The sequence below is a fragment of the Myxocyprinus asiaticus genome, chromosome 41, assembly GCF_019703515.2.
Source record: "Myxocyprinus asiaticus isolate MX2 ecotype Aquarium Trade chromosome 41, UBuf_Myxa_2, whole genome shotgun sequence".
NCBI lineage: Eukaryota > Metazoa > Chordata > Actinopteri > Cypriniformes > Catostomidae > Myxocyprinus > Myxocyprinus asiaticus.
In genome coordinates this window covers 18117041-18139091 of record NC_059384.1, presented here as the reverse complement: position 1 = coordinate 18139091, position 22051 = coordinate 18117041, and the positions used below count along the sequence as shown (strand labels likewise).

The window sequence follows — 22051 nt, the reverse complement described above, 5'->3', positions numbered from 1 at the left end:
TAAACTATAAAAATAGTTTAACTTTAAAAAATAATAAAAAATAAAAGCATCTACAGGCCACTGCATTTGCTCCATCTAGATGTTTTGAATGCAAGAATGAGTCCTGTGTAAATGGCTCCTAAAACCTAGTTCAACATTTGAAAATGCATCTTGAGAACTCTACATTCTGTTCCATTCCATCAAGCAGTTTTTGAACACAAAAATGCATCATATGTGAATGCCTCCTAAGAAACGTGTCGGATCTTTGGGGGTGGATATACTCATAAATCAACCGAATTATAATTAAAGGAATAGTAAGGGTGAAAATTCTGTCATCATTTACTCACCCTCATGCTATCGCAGATGAGTATGACTTTCCTTCTTCTGCTGAACGCAATAAAAGATTTTAGAAGAATATTTCAGATCTATTTGTCCATACAATGCAAGTGAATGGTGGCCAGAACTCTGAAGGTCCAAAAACACAAAGGCATCATAAAAGTAATGGGGGCCTGGGTAGCTCAGTGGTAAAAGACGCTGGCTACCACCCCTGGAGTTCGTTAGTTCGCTAGACTCCAGCCAGGTCTCCTAAGCAACCAAATTGGCCCGGTTGCTAGGGAGGGTAGAGTCACATGGGGTAACCTCCTCGTGGTCGCTATAATGCGGTTCGTTGTCGGTGGGGCGCGTGGTGAGTTGAGTGCGGATGCCGCGGTGGATGGCATGAAGCCTCCACACGCACTATATCTCCTTGGCAACGCGCTCAACAAGCCATGTGATAAGATGCGAGGGTTGATGGTCTCAGACGCGGAGGCAACCGTGATTCATCCTCCGCCACCCAGATTGAGGCGAATCACTACGCGACCACGAGGACTTAAAAGCGCACTGGAAATTGGGCACTCCAAATTGGGTGAAAAAGGGGAAAAATAAAAAAACAAAACAAAAAGGCATCATAAAATAATCTATACGACTCCAGTGGTTAAATCTATGTCTTCAGAAGCGATATGACAGAAAGAGTGTGGGCGAGAAACAGATCTACAGTTGAAGTCAGAAGTTTACATACATCTTATCCAAATACATTTAAACTCAGTTTTTCACAATTCCTGACATTTAATCGTAGAAAACATTCCCTGTCTTAGGTCAGTTAGGATCACTAGTTTATTTTAAGAATGTGAAATGTCAGAATAATAGTAGAGATAATTATTTAATTAAGCTTTTCTTTCTTTCATCACATTCACAGTGTGTCAGAAGTTTGCATACACTTTGTTAGCATTTGGTAGCATTGCCTTTAAATTGTTTAACTTGGGTCAAACGTTTTGGGTAGCCTTCCACAAGCTTCTCACAATAAGCTGCTGGAATTTTGGCCCATTTATCCAGACAGAACTGGTGTAACGGAGTCAGGTTTGTAGGCCTCCTTGCTCGCACATGCTTTTTCAGTTCTGCCCACAAATTTTCTATCGGACTGAGGTCCGGGCTTTGTGATGGCCACTCCAATATCTTGACGTTGTTGTTCTTAAGCCATTTTGCCACAACTTTGGAGGTATGCTTGGGGTCATTGTCCATTTGGAAGACCCATTTGCGACCATGCTTTAACTTCCCGGCTGATGTCTTGAGATGTTGCTGCAATATATCACATAATTTTCCTTCCTCATGATGCCATCTATTTTGTGAAGTGCACCAGTCCTTCCTGCTGCAAAGCACCCCCACAACATGATGCTGCCATCCCCATGCTTCACGGTTGGGATAGTGTTCTTTGGCTTGCAAGCCTCACCCTTTTTCCTCCAAACATAATGATGGTCATTTTGGCCAAACAGTTCAATTTTTGTTTCATCAGACCAGAGGACATTTCTCCAAAAAGTAAGATCTTTGTCCCCATGTGCACTTGCAAACTGTAGTCTGGCTTTTTTATGGTGGTTTTGGCACAGTGGCTTCTTCCTTGCTGAGCAGCCTTTCAGGTTATGTCGATATAGGACTCATTTTACTGTGGATATAGATACTTGTCTACCTGTTTCCTCCAGCATCTTCACAAGGTCCTTTTCTGTTGTTCTGGGATTGATTTGCACATTTTGCACCAAACAACATTCATCTCTAGGAGACTATATCTCCTTCCTGAGCGGTATGATGGCTGCGTGGTCCCATGGTGTTTATACTTGTGTACTATTGTTTGTACAGATAAACGTGGTACCTTCAGGCATTTGGAAATTGCTCCCAAGGATGAACCAGACTTGATTTTCCCATGATGTCAAGCAAAGAGGCACTGAGTTTGAAGGTAGGCCTTATAATACATCCACAGGTACACCTCCAGTTCAGTGCATCTCCTATCAGAAGCTAACTGGCTACTTGTCTAAAGACTCGACATCATTTTCTGGAATTTTCCAAGCTGCTTAAAGGCACCGTTAACTTAATGTATGTAAACTTCTGACCCACTGGAATTGTGATATAGTCAATTAAAAGTGAAACAATCTGTCTGTAAACAATTGTTGGAAAAATTACTCATGTCATGCACAAAGAAGATGTCCTAAATGACTTGCCAAAACTATAGTTTGCTAATATTAAATCTGTGGAGTGGTTAAAAAACAAGTTTAAATGACTTCAACCTAAGTGTATGTAAACTTCTGACTTCAACTGTGTATTTAAGTATGTGAAAGTGGAGATTTATAATAAAAAAGGACTTAAATATTGATCCGTTTCTCATGCACACTTATATTGTTTCTGAAGATATGGATTTAACCACTAGAGTCTTATGGATTACTTTTATGCCACTTTTATGACCTTACAATTTCTGGCCACCATTTACTTGCATTGAAAGGTATTCTTCTAAATATCTTCATTTGTGTTCTGCAGAAGGAAGTGAACATTTGTAGTTAAAAAGTATATAAGTATTGTTTTGTTTCTAAAAATAATCAATCGTTTGGGTTCAGAAGAACTTTATTTGTCAACTGGAGTCGTGTGGATTATTTTGATGCACCCTAAATATGCATTTTGGACCATCAAAAAATGGAGTACATTCACTTGCATTGTTTAAAGGAGGAGGCCTGAAATGAAATCCTAAAAATCTTAAATTCTGTTTTGATGAAGAAAGAAACTCAGATACATCTTGGATGGCCTGAGGGTAAGTTATCAGCAAATTTTCAATTTCAGAGCGAATAAATGACCATGTAGTTTTGCATATCCCTAGTAAACAATGTTTCTTTAAAGGAATGTGAAGTACTAAAAGACACTCACATTCATCTCTGAAGCGGGGCTCAGCGTTGGGTCCTACCCTTCCAAACGTTTTGATAATTTCCATGTGCAAAGAATGCTGGTCCTGATACTGAGGGTCTTCCAGAAAAGAGGCCAGCTGCATTTTCACTCTTTCCAGCAGCTAATACATTTACGCACACAAACAACCAATAAGAACTTCTCGATTCAGTTTGTAAGCCACGGTGCCAATGTATAGTGACCTTATGTGAGGAGTGTCTGAGGAAGCACATTAAATACTTGTACCTCTTTTTGTGTTACGGTTTCCATAATTGTTCCAAATGCAGGTATTGTGGATATCCTCACTGAACTAAAAGCAGAAAAACAGTCACTGTACATCCAAAAGAAACCATTCTTTTCCCCATTAAAATGACAAAAGATGCATGAATGGAACAGAACTATGAAATACCAATCATTTGATGGAATATGTGGCAAGCAAGATGATTAATGTCACATGATCATTCCCATGTAAACCAAAACAGAACCAAATAACCACCCAGAAAATTAAAAAAATATCCAACCAGACAGGATATTTGGTTTTTAAAATGTCTCATAGCTGCGGTTAACTCACAATTCAGGACCACTGCACAAGGTAATAAGAGCCGGAGCTACTCGCTTGTCAATTAAGGCTTCGCTCATGCCTCGAAGAACCAGCTGCAAACCAGTCAGATGCAAAAGAGAGACAGGGGGTGGGGGGGGTCAAACACAAATGGCCAAGAACCTAGTGGGGGGGAGGGGGGGGATTGTTGTGCTAGGGGGCCTTGGGAGAGAGTGACTGGCAGCCACACATGCCACGAGCCACATGGATGTATGTATGGATGGACTGATTGATGAATGAATGGATAGCGAAAGCACAGCTTATCCAAGCGTGTAGTGGTTAGTACAGCCTGCATGAAGGATGTTAGTACATCGAACATGTGAGACATAACCAAAATAAGCACAGTCACTCAGGCCTTGGTTTCATCAGGAGAGCCAATATTACACTTTTAGATAACATCAGTATTCATTAAAAATTATTCACATATAAAGATTATATGTGATTATTATATAATTGTATATAAATTATAAAATTTTATTAAGTTGTACGGGTTAATCTTACAAAAACTGTCAAGAAATGTCTGGGTCATATTTCACCCCCAAATCAAAAGTAAAAATAAATGTATATATTTATTTATTAGATGAAAATGAAAAATGATTAAACGAAGTCCTAAATTATAAAAAAAAGCACATTTACCCCACCCCCAATCAATTCTAAGTAGCCTACTGTAAAACAACAACAAAAAATTATCATTATCGTAATGTACAAAAAATAATTCTTATTTACATATTTTGATGTATTATAATTCTTTATATATTTAATAGTGTTACAGATAAAGAATGTTTTTAGAAATAATTGTTATAAATAATAAATTATATTTTTATATTAATTATAAATTACTTAAATATAAAAATATTCTTTAAAATATAAAACAATATTTACAATTATTTGAAATAGTACATCTGTAAGGTAAAAGTTTAAGTATACATCATGGTAGTATTTGTAATATTGAATTTATGCTGATTTTAAAAACGTGTGTGTGTAGTCATGAATATAACATCAAAATGCAAATATCTTGTTCTAAAAAAAGCTTTTTTTCCCTTTCATTTTTATTTTTATTTTTTAATGTACTTTTGATTTTGGAGTGAAATATGACCATGACCATGACGCGAGATTCACCTATAAAACACTTTTTTAGCTTATTTAAAAAAAGTGTGACATTTAAAAAAAAAAAAAAAAAAAGAGCAACATTTCAATGTGTTGTATTCCAAGCAGCAACAACATTGGACAATATCATTCAATAATTCAAAAACATTATTTTGGTCAGTTTTGGCCAGAACTCACTTGGGGTGGAGCTAATAAAGGTGTGGCCCCCTGAGAGAACCAAGGCACAGTGAGGTGTATGGATGAAGGAGGCAGGAGGAGACTTACATTTCAGGATCACTGGAGAGAGTGATAAGTGCTGGAACAACTCTCTGAGCTACTAGCGTTTCATTCACCCCCTTCACCAACAGCTGATTGGTCAGAGCAGGGGTGATGTCACACAGGATGCATGGAAAGAGCAAGCACAGTGTCATGGAACACCGCAGAGAGGAAAAAGAGAGAGAGAAAAACAAAGAAAAAACGGTAAACTAAAAACAGCGCAGACATATGATGAGAAAGAAAAAAAAAAAAAGACACGGCAGAGGCCGGGGGAGGTGCTACACATAAAACTTAAATATTAAAGACTAAAGAGGCCAGGCAAATTGAACTACAGCTACAACCACAAATGAGAAGAAGAGGGTTTCACAGGTGAAAAAGTCTATCCCCACTCCTCGAATCATTACACTGACTTACAAAGAGGGGAGGAGAGGAGGGGGAGGTAATGAAATGTGTGGGTCCATTACATAATTTCTGAATGACAATAGCAAGCATGCTGTGGTGTAAAGGTGTACAGATGCCTTAAAGCTGCAACAATTTCAAATACACGTAAACATTCAGTGGACTGACAGGTAACGCCATGACAAGGCACAGGGGGCCCTAAAGAGAGTGAGGAGAAGATCTAAGAGGCTCACATCAACAATTCAAATAAATCATACTATAGTAACGCAGCTCATTTACATTAAAACTAAGCATTAAAGACCCCATGAAAATCTAAATTGGAGTTTTGTGGCTTTTAGTTCAGGTTTTTTCACTCTGAAGACATCTATATGCTATCGCATTCTTAAAAGTTGACAAAATGAACCTTTAAAAGATAAATGCACTTACAATATAGTCTTTTTCCTCTGGGGTAACAGACCGAAAACATTGATGGCTCATGTTGCACTACAAGGAATTTGTACAATCAAATGTTCTCTAGAATGAGAATGTCCCTCCCACTAATACCACCTGCAACCAACTAGCAGCAAATCATGGTTCATGGCTGTGATGCAACCAAAGTCTATTGGCTATTTAAAAAAAATATATATATATTTTCTGTTCCAATTGGAAATACATCAAGAAATCTTCCCTCATCAAGCAGTTTCATGGGGTCTTTAGTGATAATATGAATCATTTGATTGGCCAATATGAAGTTTAAAAACTAAACTGTCAGAATAAGGACATTGGAAGAGCCATTTTATTAACTGTATGACCATTTCTTTGGTTGAAGCTTGAATTGGAGGGAGGACTTACTTCGAACATGCGTGCAGCAGTGCAGCGTACTAGTGCAGATGTATGGACAACTCCATACCAAAGCACTGTCAGCAGCAGCTCATGATATGCTGGGTTTGCCCTAGAGACAGTAAGTAATAGCTTCAGCAGTTAAGAAGAAATGACTGTTGTTCTTACAAAACCTAATCTTCAAGTTAGTTAGATTGCCATTAGTATGAAACATCTGGTACATTAGATCATTAGGTAACTGTGGGCAGGATAGGAGAGTGTAATTATGACCCGTTATTTCTCTAAATGACTTAAAATTCTAAAAAGTTCAGTGGATCAATTGGTTTTGCTTCAGAACTCAGATTTTACGGTCCTCAAATGGCGATCCAGCACAGTATTAACATGGTTCATTGTACAAAATTAAACATAAATGCCATTAAAACAGACCTGAAACAATAATGATAAACAGCTATAGGTGAAACATCAACAAAAATTACAAACATCTATAGGTGAAACAAACAAAAATAACGAGCAGCTACTGTATAGGTGAAACATCAACAAAATAACAAACAGCTATGCTGTAGGTAAAACTTAAACAAAAATAACGAACAGCTTTAGGTTAAACATCAACAAAAACAAACAGCTTTAGGTGAAACAAAAATAACAAAAAGCTATGACATGAAACATCTGTGATATGGTAAACGAATGTTTCACATCATAGCTGTTACTATATTGTGGATTTTAGAACCGTCAGAACACTGAATTGACCAATCAGCATCCAGGATTAACCAGAATTATCCATTTTTTATTGCTGATTTTCCAGTGGTGTGATAATGAATCTTGTGAGTTGTTTTTCATCGGTTTTCCAGAATTCTAGATTGAGATGAGCTCATGCAGAAAGGCATCTTGGCTGTGGATCGTGTGATTTAACAGTGTTGAGAGACACTCACCCCAGCTCAACAAATGAAGCCTTCAGACTGTCAAGGGGAGCATGGGAGAGAGAGAGTGTGGTCATGACATCCTCTAGAAAGCCAACCAAGAGTTTACGATCCTCCTCCTGAAAAAAAAAAAAAAAAGAAAGTATGACTTGATTAGCGATGGACAATTCTTTATTATGACAACACACACAAGCTGTATGGTGACACTCCTACCTGATTGTAACACGTCAGGACTCCAGTAGCATAGATTGGCACTGTAGCCTTGGTGAGGATGCCGTTTCCTGCTGTGGCATCTGCAGGACACAAAGGTGATTACAATCTCTATAGTTACATAGCTTAACATTCATACATGCATCATAAAATGGTTTCAAAAGATTTAACTAAAATTATTTATTTTTTTACAGTTAAACCGAGTTAACTGAATTCATCTGGTAATAATTCAGCTACATTCAAAGCACTAAAATGATACAACATGCCCAGTTTTGTTGGCAGATGCTTTAACCAGAGACTTTAACTCAACAAACATTCAAAGAATGAAAGACAATGCTCCAATTCCAAATCCCATGAAAGTGGAAACATATTTGACACACACAGTCCCGTGCTTGGGAAAGAGAGACACAGAGAGTGTGTGTGTTCTTATCCTAGACCCTCCTCTGAAAGTGGGGGTGTTTTTCTTGGTTAACTGAACAGTCACTCACCCACATTCTCCTCAGATAGCCGCAGGATTTCTTGGAATTGAGGTTTTACCTTCAAAAATGAGAGAAAAACAACACCTAAATTAAACTGAAACTGCTGAACTCTAAGCTTGACTACATGCAGCACAAGCTCTATTTAGTTACTTCACTTCATCCAAACAAAAAGGGGGAAAAAAAAGAAAAATAAAGATAAATCTTTTGAGGTGCTACAGACTGACTATGGAAAATGTCTTTGATGTGTCCTACCTTGGTGTTGGTAAAGATTTTCCCAAATGTCCGACAAAATCTCCAGAAGAATCTGGAGAATTCGTGCACACAGGTGGATGAGGTGACGTTGATGCGTCCAACAATCTCTATTAACTGCGGTAAACTGTGGAGAGAAGACAGAATTATGCACAATGCAAAGTGTAAAGTGAGAGTGCCATTTATAAGCAGCATATGAAGTGTTTTAAAAATGTCTGTATTTCAATGGTGAAGATTCTCTAAAACTTCTCTTTTGTGTTCCACCAAAAAATATGGGTTTAAACGACATGAAGGTAAATATGGATAAACTATTCCTTTCATTTAAAGAGGCCATATTCTGCCCTTTTGTTTTGTAAATTACTGAAGTTCTACTTTTCCCATCTCTGATTTCACTATCGCTGTCAAGAAAAATGGTAAAAAGGCCAAAAACCAAAGGCCAAAAGGGTTAAGAGTGTATGTGACATCCACTCACAATTGGTTGACCACCCAGAGCAAACTGTCCCATCCTGTAGTTCCTTCATGCTGGATCTGATGATCATATAACTGCAACAGAACTGCCAACTGCTCTCGGCTGCCCATGATAGTGGCCACGTCCTGCAACGGAGAGGCTGGTCGCGGGAAACGGGTCACTGAGAGGTCACATGCACACACAGGAGCAATATTTATATCCAGGAATACACAAAAAAAAAGCACAACTGCACAAATCATCTGATGCAACCGCAGTGTGTAAATGAAAGAAAGAGCACCAGAGAGCAACCTCAACATGGCAGGAACCTTACAGTTACACTGAGTCAGGCGCCAGGTCTGCACCGCTAAATGTGGCCTGACTGAGAATGTTAGCAAAAACGCATGTGTGCATGTGCATGTTGCCGTTGGCTGCCCCTCACCCTCAATAGGAGGTACGTCGCCCTGTAGTTTGGCCCGGCTGGTGAAGGGAGCGTTTTGAAAGAGCACCGCAAACAGAGATGGGATGAGAGACTGAAGCGCTGACAGATACATATGTAGCTTGTGTTCATCTAGACCATATTCACCCTGCTGGAGAGAGAGAGAGAGAGAGAGAGAGAGAGGAATTTAGCAATTAAATAACTGAAGGGTGTTGAAAGAGTCTGTGTTGCTGTATATGTTTTGTTAAATTTGTGGGGACAAAACAGCTCTAAAAATCACCAGAAGAACAGAAAACCTGCCAAAACCTTGATAAATGGTTCATAAATTTGATTAAAATATCTGAAGATTCAATTCTAAAGATTCAATTCTAAAAAGAACTGAAATTTAGATTCTTATGAATCTAAAAAGATTAAATGACTCCATTCAAAAGATTAAAATCTAAAAGGTTTTTATTCAAAATATCTGTTCTCAAGATTTAAGTCTAAAAGGATTTTAACAAATAAATTCTAAATATTCAATTCTAAAAAGATTCAAACATTAAATTCTAAAAATAATTAAATATTCTATTATTACGATTAAAATCTAAAATGATTCAAAAATTATTAAAAAAAAAAATTTCAAATATTCAACTACACAATGTAAATAAAAAAAGATTCAAATATTCAATTAGAAACATTTAATTCCAAAAAGACCTGAACTTTTGATTCTTAAGATTCTAAAAGTGATTCATTGATTCCATTCTCAAAATTAAAATCTTAAAATATTCAAAAATCCATTTCTAATTATTAAATTCTAAAAAGATTCAAAGATTCCATTCTAACAATTTAATTCTAATAAGGCCAAATATTAATTAAAATGCTAAAAATGTGTATTTTGGTTTTAATAATTATAATTAGTTATATTAAGAACAATGTACACAACCGGTCAAAAGTTTAGGGTAACTTATTCTTTTTTTATTTTTATTTTTTTTTCACATTTTAGAATAATAGTAAAGTCATCAAAACTATGGAATAACATAAATGGAACTATGGGAATTATGTTTTAGCACCTTCAAAGTAGTCATCCTTTGCCTAGAATTTGCAGACATGTACTCTTGACATTTTCTCAACTAACTTCTTGAGGTATCAGCCTGGGATGCTTTTTAAACAGTATTGAAGGAGTTCCCATCTATGTTGGGCACTTATTGGCTGCTTTTCTTTATTATTTGGTCCAAGTCATCAATTTCAAAAACCTTTTTTTTTTAAATACAATTTTAGTTTTGTAATGAAATCAAATAATATGTTGGCACAATTATATTTTTGTCTACAAAACTCATTTGAAACATTTAAGAATACGCCTTCAGATCAAAAGATTTTTAAGATCATGAGAAACATTTCAGTCAAGTGACCCCAAATTTTTGAACAGCAGTGTTTGTGAATGCGAAGTGTCTCAATTATATACGTTTCTTGAGTGTTGGTTTTCACCTTAAGTAGTTTTTCAATGCGTGTGAGGAGGGAGGGAATGAGTTGGGACTGTAGGTTGCCCAGTTCTGTGCACCAGGCAGCGAAGGCAGGAATGAACACCTGGTGGGTGGCACTTACCACCCTCTCCGATGGGTCACCCAGAGACAACAGCATCAGTTCAAAGCCCTGATGTACATCCAAAAGCAAGCACACACATTTAAAATACCACTGATAAAATCAGAAATCACTGTCCAAATAGTGATTAAATTATCCATCTGCAAATGCTATAAGTGTGTGCCTAAATGCATATACACACACCTGGGAGTACTTGTCTGGGTCATCTATGTAGCCCATGATAATGCCTAAACTTTTCACCACAGCTTCTCGCACCATGTCGGCTTTATCATCTGCCAACATCTGCTGGAGCATGGACAGAACCAGGGAGCTTCGGATCTCCTTCTGTGGAAAAACACACATTCACAGTTGTTTTATTATCATGCTGGGAAATTTTCATTGACCTCTATTGTTTTTATACTAAGCGAATGATATTTTCTATCCCCTTACCCTTCTCCAATCCCTAAAGAAACCTTTTTTGCATTTTTAGAAAACATTTATTATGTTAATTAAGCTGTTTTCCTCTTAGGGACAGATGGCTGATCCCTACAATGTAGGTAATTTCAGGTTGTACTCTCCTTATGGGGACATTTGGTCCCCACAATGTATGCAAAACCTGACCCACACAAAGACATGTTAACCTACCTACTATCTAAATGAAGGCATGCCATAGATTTATATCAAGCTAATTATAATTACAATATTAGAAGCACATGCATCACGCATGCCATGCCAGCTCTCGACTCCCTGAGCGTGATCTTTTTTTGTGTGCTGCTGTGCTTGGTTAAATGATCAAGTATTCATACTCATGAGGAAGTGAGTAAACATCAGACACTCCATTACAGACAGCAGCATATAAAAAAGACAAAAAGGCAACACGCCACCACAACTCAAACAATCAGAGTGCTGAATGAGCCAAATCAGTCCAGATGTACATGAGCCAGAGTTTCACAGTACTGAATGAATGACCCGCTGAGTGATCATACTGTAATGCTAAGATCTACAGCCACTGTAAACAAACAGCATTCCTCCATAGCAACTCAAATACAAACCAAGTCTGTGCTGTGCTGATATTCAGAGGTTTGATTATTTAATAATTATTATTTGATTATTTCAACATGCTCTTTGCTTGACTACCACTCACCACAGTTTGGCTAGTGAAATCTTGGATGTCTAGAGTTTTGTGATCACTAACTGTGATATTGTTGAAAGATGGACATGATTAATGTGGCCCAGTCAGACTACATTTTTATTTTAAGGAACAGGAAGCTCTTACGGGTAAATAAGGGGCCAGGGCTCCACATGCTTCCGCCACCAGAAGTCTTCTCTCTGGATACTTGTGGTTAATCTGAGCGAGAGAAACACACATGCAACACAGACGTACATAGAGAGAGCAAGACACAACACGACAGCATCAATTCCAGCTCTGACCACAGGACTGCATACCCATCATGATTACCAGTATCCTCTATACAGTGACAACATTAAAATTGTTTATGTTAGTGTTCTTTTTTCAGGTTTAGAGGAGAAGAGTGGTAAATGTATTTTTGAACAAGTTTACTTAACGCTAACAGTAAATATGTGTTATGTGTTGAGTATATATAGGTAGTTGACCAATAACATGGACTTAAACTTTTTTTTCCCAAAATACTCCTGCTGTGCGACAAATTATTTTTATGCAATAAGTACAAATATTCTATGTAATATCTTAATTACTCGGGTCATAAAAACTGAAGAAATAGAAAAAATGTTGTTTAAAATAGTTTGATGTAAAATGTAAAAAATCGGGTTGTTTCTCAACAAAATCACTGCAAAAAAAACTTTCTTAATTAGTATTTTTGTCTTGTTTTCCAGAAAAAAAAAATATATAAAAAAAATTCTTAAAATGAGATATATTTGTTTTGACAAGCAAAATAAGTTTCTTTTTCTTACCCTATTGGCAAATAGTTTTTTTCTTGGCTCTTAGCATAACCCCCTCTAAATTTAGTTAGATTTCTTTGGAAACAAGACAAAATATCTTATGGCATTTTGCTTGTCAAGTAAATTTATCTTTTTAAAAAATGTTTAGATATTTTTACTGGAAAACAAGACAAAAATACTAATTAAGAAATTATTTTTTGCAGTATATGCCTTCAGAGGACTTGGAATATGAAGCATTAGTCACACGGATTACTTTTATGATACGTTTGGGTCCTTTTTTAGGCTAGTTTTAGTATCAACTGCCATTGTATTGAAAAGACGACTGAGATAGTCATTAAAACATCTCCTTTTCTGTTCCCCATAAGAAAAAAAAGTCATATGGGTTTGGAACGACATGAGGGTGAGTATACAATGTAAGAAAATTAATTTTTGGGTGAACTACCCCTGTAAATGTAAAGGTGAGCAGTTCTATCTTGTATGTGGGGTGAGTCCAGAACTAACCTGTTCCCAGCACTGCGGTAAGAGTTCGGCTTCAACCCGAGTGGGACCGACATGGCGGGCGAAAGCCACACACCCGGTCAGAATCATCTGCCTGAGAGGAACATTACAGGAATGTTATCAAAGCGGAGGAAAAATAAACCAGCAGCCAGTAGAAAGGGGCACTTGCGCAGATGCCCAAACACACATAAACACACACACCTCTGCTCATCGTCAGGTCTCTTGATAAGATTAAAGAGGATGTGCAAAAGCTGGTCTCTTTCTTTGGGTTCAGGATGCAGGCAGGCAGTACACAGGATGAGAGGTATCAGCTCCTGTGGACACATACATGAAGACATGTCAAAGATGCACGCTGGACACATGAGCTGAGAAACTGTGATTCAAGGGCTCAGACAGGGAACTTCGCCAAGCAGGTATTTAAGGATACAGGGAGACTATTCTACTCAAGAAACACCTACGACAACAAAGGAGAGAGTCCACAAGCCACTAAGTAACAGCACTATACAGGGATGGGTGATATATAATCACGAAACATTGCAAATATCCCAATGATTTTGATGTGCTTTGTATTTTGTCATTACATTTCTTAAAAGCTGTGTCCTTGGATTAGTTACGCGTTCCTTCCTTGTCTTGCAATCCGTGAGCGTTCAGCATTTTATGTAGAGCTGGGTATTGATACCGGATTCCTGATTCGATTAGACTCACAAGCTCTTGATATGATTCATATGGGTATATTTCAGTTATAATGTCTCTTTTGCTTACAAATGAAAGAAATTCTCTCCAAGCTAATGCTGTCAATTATACAGGGGACCTTCTAACTAGGTACATTACGAAAATATACATTTTATGAATTATATTTTTTTAGTTTTTCATCATTTTGGTTACATTTTGGCTTTTTAAAAATGAACAAATCCATGTATTCAATAATCAATAAGATATTATATTGAATATATTATATCATGCCATGCATGATTAGAATTAAATGCGAGTTGTTTAAATGGCGTTTCTGATTTAAATTTCAGTAGAAAACGACGTCAGAGTTGGTGAATTTAATACATTTCCGTTAATCAGTTTAAACTGCCCATTTAAACATTTTTTATGCTTCACCACAAGTCTTCATGTGGCTTTTTCCATATATGAAATGCTTTAGTAAAAATAATAGTAGATAAATATTGCTCTTTTTTTTACTATGAATTCTTATATTGATGCTTTTAAATGAAAATGATTAAATATACATCCTTGGGTTTATTTAGGTGCAAACCAGTTTGGAAAATATGCCTTGATTGTATTATTGTTATTAATATTTTTAATGATTAATTTTTATATTATTTTATTATTTATTAACTGGATTGTTTTTTTTGTATTTTACTTTTTGCATAAAACATTTTTGTTCTTCTTGGATACAATGGCTGTTTGTCATATTAAAAGAAAAACACTTTTAAACCATTTCAGACCAAATTCATAAATACTGAGATACAATATTTTGTATATTTAATATCATCAAAACGATGAAAAATTATATTGTAACCATATTCCTAACACCAACGCCGTATCTGTAAACATACGTCTGTTTTGTTTGTATATGAAGATTTGTGTGCAAACGCATCCAATCTCAACATTCTCTGCAATATTTACGAGGCAGTTTAACCACATTTAATCCAGCGATTTAACACTCCAAGACGAAGTTGCAAAATTAAACCTCACCAGAACAATGGATCTCATGTTATGGAACAGGCAGTCTAACCTTGGAACATGTCTCATGGCAAAACAGTGGTTACAAGTCCTGTTTTCCACAGTGATCCAGAATTCACATGAAGATTTATCAAAGGGCACAGAAATGTTTATTTTGCCTAGGTTTATCTCATCTTAAGACGTGACTGCAGGTAGAACTTGGCCTCAAACGGACACTTTAAACTGAAAGATAGTTAAGCAAACGTGGCAACACTGCAGGCAGATTGACGCCGTGCTTGTTTGTTTGGATGGCACTTTCAAAACATCTGCTTCTGAGGAAAAATCACCAGTTGAATCTATAACGTAATAGGATGTCAAAGATCTTATGAAACTAGAGGCTGGTCTGTTGAAGAAGGCAGTGATCAGCTTCATCAATAGTGTCTGTGTGTGTGTGTGAGAGTGTGACATTATAAGTGAGCTGTAAGCAGGTAGAGGTGGCAGTGTCTTTTGCACCTGGAAAGAAGCTTTAAACAGAGGGGCATTTATTATTATGTACTGTATTTGGCTCTAGTCCAAAGTGAAGAGTGTGTAAATGTGTAACTTCTGTGTAGAGATTCTGGAAAAAGGTCAACAGTTATAGTAAGCACTGCATGAAGCAGGAATAGGAAGTGCTTTGCTACTATGATCAAGGAATAAATGCGAGTGAGATTTTACTTAGCCATCTAAACAGGGTCATACAATAGACTTCTGTCGTTTTATAAATAAAAAAATATATATTTTTTTAAATCACTATAAGACTAACCCTAAAAGAAAACATTTAGCATTTTCTGAATTAAAAAAAAAAAAATAAAATAAAAAAAAAACGTATTTGCTCTATTTACGAATCGATTTATCAATTGAGAACATCCCTAAATGTCCCAAAATGAAAGTTTGTTAGATTTAGCTCACTTTTAGAAGGAATTTTTTCCCCTAACCTATAGCTAAGTACGTAAACACCCTCACACACAAGGATTTGTGTGTTAATTGTATTTGGGCCCCTTCTGAAACATTTAAACTAAGAAAGACTTTGTTCTTGAATATCCAAAACAGGAAAAACAGCTCTTTATGCAAAAAAACAACATCGATAACAGTACATCTGCCCTGAACTTTCTTCACACACACACACACACACACACACACACACACACACACACACACACACACACACACATTAAAGCTTTCATCTCCGCTCTGACATACAGTAGCAACATTGGCTCAACCAATGGCGTGTGCATAAGCCGGGACAATCAGTTGTTTGTCCGAACCATTTTAGAGCTCCTTGGTCCAAACAATGGGGGACAGAAGAGTGTTTGGGATCCAGTTTGAAAACATTTGTAATTTTTGCAATCGCATTTGATGTTGTTAATGGTGCAGAAAAACACTGCAGCTTTAACAAGAAATTCCAGGTTTGGATTCCTGGTAACTCCAAAGTGTTTTCAATAAAAACATGCATTTATATGCAAATATACATCTTTATCATCAGCCTGCATTGACTCATTTCCTATATACAAAAGAAATCAACTACTAAACATCAAGATAATTATCATCAGAAAGCATTGAGGCCCAATTAAACACACATAAGAAATAGATATGGAAGAATATAGGGAGTTTTGGACTGTTGCAAACACACAATGTAATAGCTGTTACTGACGCCTTATCTATTTCTTTGTAGAACATGGCAATCAATAACCTGAACTGCCTTTAATTCCGACAGACTTTATCTTTACAATAAAGCTCTTTTAGGTGCACAAATGACCGAAATTATATTGCAAGACAGGTGTTCCAACAGCCCTTGATTACAACTTGTGCACCAGGTACAACATTTGAAGAGAAAAACTGAGGGTGTGGCTGAGTGTGTTAATGAAAACTATTGTGAAGATAATAACTAGCAGTGAAAACATTTTTGTTAACTAAAAGAAAAACGGGAGTTGGCAAAAATATAAAAACTAAAACTATAAATGTGCACTAAAATTTAAATGTAAGCTCAATAATATTACATAGAAAATAACTTTAGTTGGTAACACTTTATTTTAGTGTCCTTGTTACACATTACATGTAATTATTATAATAAGTCAATTATGCATAATTTAAAACAACTAACCCTAAACCAAACCCTTACCCTATCACTAAACATATAGTATGTACATGTTGTTAATTAGTAATAATCAGTAACAAGGACATTGTAAAACAAAGTGTAACCAATATATTCTGTAAATAAAGAATAAACCAATTAGACAAGAATTGTCTGATTGACATGTAATATACAGGTATGCAAACTAATGAGGTGTGAAAAAGGTGAAAGTCTAGCAGGTGTTCCAGATGTATATTATCAGCTGATTTGTTTGTAGTATGCAAAGCTTTTTTTTGCATTTAAAATATTTTTTTAAGTGTTTAAGCTTAAAGTAACCCTTTCAAGTTACTTTAATAAGGAAAATGTAGAAAATTTTACCAAACCATTTTGGCAAATTAGCTTCAGAAAAGGTGACTTTAGCAGAAAGGAGAGCAGTTTGCATCTCTGAAAATAACCAGTCACAGTTTCCTTGTTGCATCTGTCTGATAAAATGTTTTGTTGTGAGATGGACAGTTTGTGGTGCGGTTTTATAAGGGATGAAACTTAAAACTATGACTGAAACAAAATAAAGTGATTTTCCAAAGATAAAAAAAAAAAAAAAACTATTTATGAACAATTAAATAGCTAAAACTAAACTGAAATTGAAAATCTAAAAAAACAAAAAACAAACAAACAAAAAAAACCTGGTGTGTGTGTGTGCTTGAATTCAAGGAGGAAGGCTTGGTCAGGTAAGCCAACAGTCAGAATTAACAGACAAAGTTCAAAGTCCAGTGAGCTGCTCCTCTGTTTGGGTGAGGGTGAGGAGCCTTCCGTTCCTCGTGTGGTGTTTGTTTTCAATTAGTTTCAGACTGGAACACATCCAATCCATCTTAAACTGTCACCTGGCCCTGTAAAACAGAACTGCCCTATGCAAATTATAGGGGCCCGAAGGGGGAAACGTGTGGGAATTGCTTGGAACAGTGCACACCTTTAGGTTCATGCTCAACAGATGTAAAATGTGTTTGTGTGTGTTCCTCAAGAGCTTTTTTGAAATGTTAGGTCATTTAAACTTAATCAACCCTTTAAAATGGTGGCAAAGAAAACTATTTAAACTCAGACAAGGTTTCACTAGCAGTTGAAAAGCAGGCAATATTACTGCATGTCCTAACAAGTTTCTTGTGACAAGCAATTTGTCTCTCCACTCTGAATGCAGAACTGCTGTGCAACATGACCCAATCACAGGCAATCTACCAATATTTGATGTTTAATACACTGTTATATGGAGCAGTATTTTAGACCAATTAGATTTCACTGTGGTTAGGCCTACTCAGCATGATGCCACAGAAATATAAACCAAGTTTCTATAAGTAATAAATTGGTCTGTCGCTTGATGCAGATTTACATTGAAGAGATAGCTTTTAGCGCTTGTTGCTTGCTTTGTGTCACACCTAATTAGGACATTAAAAAAACAAACAAACATTATGTTGGCTGGCAATGTTGGCTGAGAGTAATTCTTTACTAAGTAGGCTACTTGAAGTTTTTGTTAATAGATTTAGCTATTCACCATTAACAAAGCGGGTAGATACAAACATTAGTTATGTTTGAGGCCACTGTAATAACATATACGCAAACCTGCGGCCATCACTGCACCACTGAATAAACAGCCATAACCTACAGTAAGGCTAAAGAAATAATCACTTGGCAGAAGAGCTGTTTATTATTTATTATTGTTATCAAATGTAAATATTTATAAGGGTTTTCGATTTAACATGTTAATTTAGTGCGATTAATTATATGAAAAACAACACGTAAAAATTTGCACAATTATTTATGTCCCCGAACTGTACGTGAATTCCTTAATAAGGAATGTTCCTACCATCGAAGCAATTCAAGATTGATGCACCACCTTTATGCAGTAGGGGGCAATCAGCGCTCGCCTTGTCAAACCAACGAGCAAGCAGCTCAGCCTTCCACAGATTACACGCTCTTGCACTCAATGACAGCGAGTACAACCGAATTCAGGGATCTTGAGACAGGTTTTTCAATCTTTCAAACTACTTTTAACTTAACACAACGTCCTAAAAACAGCGCTCATGACTAGAGGCGCTGAAAACAAGTGAGACGCGATGTAGGCTAATAATAGGGTTGTAATCAACGATACGGTAATAAAACTAACAATATTTTCACTTTTGAAGACATTTTTTGTATTGTCTAAATGCTTGTCTGTTGCCACAATATGATGTAATGTATTTGAAATATGTGAATCATAATATTTAACAGTCCTATATCCACTCACTGAGCACTTTTAGGTACAACTGTACACCAACTTATTCATGCGATTATCTAATCAGCCAATAATGTGGGAGCAATGCAATGCATAAAATCATGCAGATACGGGTCAGGAGCTTCAGTTAATGTTCACATCAACCATCAGAATGGGGAAAAATGTGATGTCAGTTATTTCGACCGTGGCGTGATTGTTGGTGCCAGATGGGCTGGTTTGAGCATTTTTGTAACAGCAGGCGCATGTGCCAATGATGCACACAGACGAGGAATGTCCGCACGTCCATAAAATCTGGGCCACGGCGCATGGACTGTGCTGATGACGAAATCTGCATCACGCATACTGTGCATGGAGCGACAACTGAAGTATAGTCTGGCCTTAAGTTTGCCCCCTTACCTGTGGTAAAATCACTGTAACCAAAGACTCTTGTGGTGCTGCACTACTACATCACGTTTATTTAAACAGAAATTAGACACGCATGGAGGTCTTAATACAGATTATTGCTGTGAATTAGTGCCTATAAAATTTGAACTGAATTTCAAAAATTTTAAACAATTCCAAAGCGTTTGTCATCATTAAAAAGAGAATTTTGAAAATGTATGCATTTGGAAGTCACTGATAGCATAAAAAGCTGATGAGAAGCCAAGCCAACTAAAATGTCAGAGGTCACGTGAATGATGAGGGAAGGAGGGCTGACGTGAGAGCGTGCCGATGTGTTTTACTCACCTGACAGAGGTGCACAACCATTCTCTATTGGAGCAGTGCGATGCATGCACAAAAGCAAGAGAAGAAATGAGTGAACAGAACACAAGAGAAAAAGGTGGATGGGGTGGGGGGAGAGGAGAGAGAGATAGAGAGATGACTGCAGTGGAAAACACAAGTTGATTTGAGAACACAGAATGAGAGCGAGCCATCCGCAGTGGACATGAAAGCCATAGTGGCTGATGGGAAATTGGGTGAGAGTGTAGGGTCAAAGGGTCATTGATTACCTCTCGTTTAGCTAGTAGGACATTGGGTACGATGTGCGGCAGGCAGCGACCCAGCATGAGCATAACGCTCTGCTCACTGTCGGCGATTCGAGACACCTGAGAAACAAGGACACGGCACACTTAAAGACTAGCAGATGTCAATGAGTCAAGCATTTCAACAGTTTTATAAGACACAATATGGGCAGTTATTTTGTGTAATTTTGCTCTTCTAATGAAAGTAGTTCCAAACAAAGCCAAAGAGAGAGAAATGAACAGATATACAAGATATTCAGCACAACAGCACTCTTGCTCATGTGAAATTGTTTAAATATTAATTGAGAGACTACATGGAAAATCTGTACTTGTATCTCTCAAATTGCAGGGCCATTTATAGTGAAATAGTGAAGGCAAAAAGGTGATTAAATAATGAAAAAACAGTTACAGACAACCCCCAAAATGTAAACTTAACCTTATAAATTCACATAAATTTTTACCTGAAATCTTGATGATGTTGTAAAAAATGTTTATAGAAATGTTATCCATCAACCACCCATTAGTGCCAGGACTTTTAAAGTGTGTTGAGGCTTTAACAGAAACATGCCACACAATTACTGCATAGCTGCAACCCGAGGACCTTTTCTCATTTTGTATTATGAATGCGTGAACTTCTTGACCTTGCTTATGTGCTTATTAATGCATTCTTGCAGATTCTGAAAGCAGAAATGACTGCAAGCTCATTACACTCCATTGCATTTCTTTGTTGGCTTATACCTGGGCTAATGACTATTTCACAACAGTTTAAGTGGCGTTACAGGTGGATTCACTATGTGTGCTTGTGTGTATGTAACCCGATCGCACTCACCTCTGAGCCCAGTCTACTGTCAGCAGACATTCGACAGAAGGACAAAAGTGCTTGGTGGAAGGCCGAAGACAGTGTTCTGCACAAGCAAACAAAACATGATTTAACAAGCCACCTCCAACTCCGGTTCCCAATAATAACACATATTAGCTGGGCTTTCCACACTACAGAGCAAAACGCTGATATAGGAACAGTCAAAACAAGGAAAGGGTATTTTGTCTGAATCAGCCTCACGGGGTAAAAGTCCATCCAGAGCAGATGTGCAAAATGATGATGAGTGGAATATGTGGTGCCAGTCAGCACTGCAGTGAGATTCCGGTGAGGAGTGCAATGGCGCTCAATGCAGCCAGTTAGCACTGCAGTGAGAGTCCGGTGAGGAGTGCAATGGTGCTCAATGCAGTGATGCTACCTAGTGGCGACAGCAGGACTGTTCCAAAACTGAGTGAGCTGCATCACGGTCTACTCTCTACATTAACAGCTAAAGTGCCACCAAATGCCCTGATTTGTGTAGCTGCAGTAGTCATGTGCCCCAAAGCTTATATCTTATCGGTTGCATTACGCTACGAGAAAAAAACATTCATCATTCTCACCAAAGACAAAACTGCGCTTTTGTCCTTGGTGTGAATAGCTGCAAAAGAATGCATTGTTTCTATTCAATATATTTATTTGCACCAAATATCAATGACGAATATTCATGTTTAGACTAAATAGGCATCAAGGCAGGATACAAATACAACTGGAGCCTCATAAGTAACTGATTTTAAATATATTTCATGAGAAACAACTTGGTAACACAAGAGTGGCACGCAAATAGCACTCTTTATGTGAAGTCAAATGCTTACATTTGATGCTAACAGAGTATGATATTAGCATGTTGCTAAGCTAACAGCTCAATATGCCCATTTACCAAAAAACACTGCAGCGCACACAAATTTCTGATGAAATAGTGATTTTTATTGATACTTTGGACTAATAATGTAAATAAATACACTCTGCCCAATGTTTTGGTTGACTACTTTCACAGAATTTGTTGCAAAGCATTCTGAGATTGCCTGGGAGTACCTGCAAAGTATAC

The 22051-nt window shown here is 37.0% G+C and overlaps 1 protein-coding gene across 9 annotated transcripts in view; it reads right to left on the bottom strand.

The window, feature by feature from the left end:
* The window catches only part of LOC127431521 (RAB11-binding protein RELCH homolog), a 69574-nt gene that overhangs the window by 11634 nt on the left and 35889 nt on the right, over nt 1-22051 (bottom strand). For 6 of the 9 annotated variants that reach the window (XM_051681961.1, XM_051681962.1, XM_051681967.1 and 3 more), the window contains 17 exons: nt 20980-21055; nt 20139-20234; nt 13307-13419; nt 13109-13199; nt 11964-12035; nt 10892-11032; nt 10595-10759; nt 9134-9281; nt 8719-8875; nt 8250-8373; nt 8007-8055; nt 7522-7601; nt 7321-7427; nt 6404-6503; nt 5183-5265; nt 3460-3523; nt 3199-3337 (listed from right to left, as the gene is read on the bottom strand). In XM_051681961.1, the coding sequence (XP_051537921.1) occupies nt 3199-3337; nt 3460-3523; nt 5183-5265; nt 6404-6503; nt 7321-7427; nt 7522-7601; nt 8007-8055; nt 8250-8373; nt 8719-8875; nt 9134-9281; nt 10595-10759; nt 10892-11032; nt 11964-12035; nt 13109-13199; nt 13307-13419; nt 20139-20234; nt 20980-21055 (1805 nt within the window). The remainder of the gene's footprint in view (nt 1-3198; nt 3338-3459; nt 3524-5182; nt 5266-6403; nt 6504-7320; nt 7428-7521; nt 7602-8006; nt 8056-8249; nt 8374-8718; nt 8876-9133; nt 9282-10594; nt 10760-10891; nt 11033-11963; nt 12036-13108; nt 13200-13306; nt 13420-20138; nt 20235-20979; nt 21056-22051) is intronic. The other 3 variants (XM_051681966.1, XM_051681963.1, XR_007895622.1) reach the window with 3 other exon arrangements.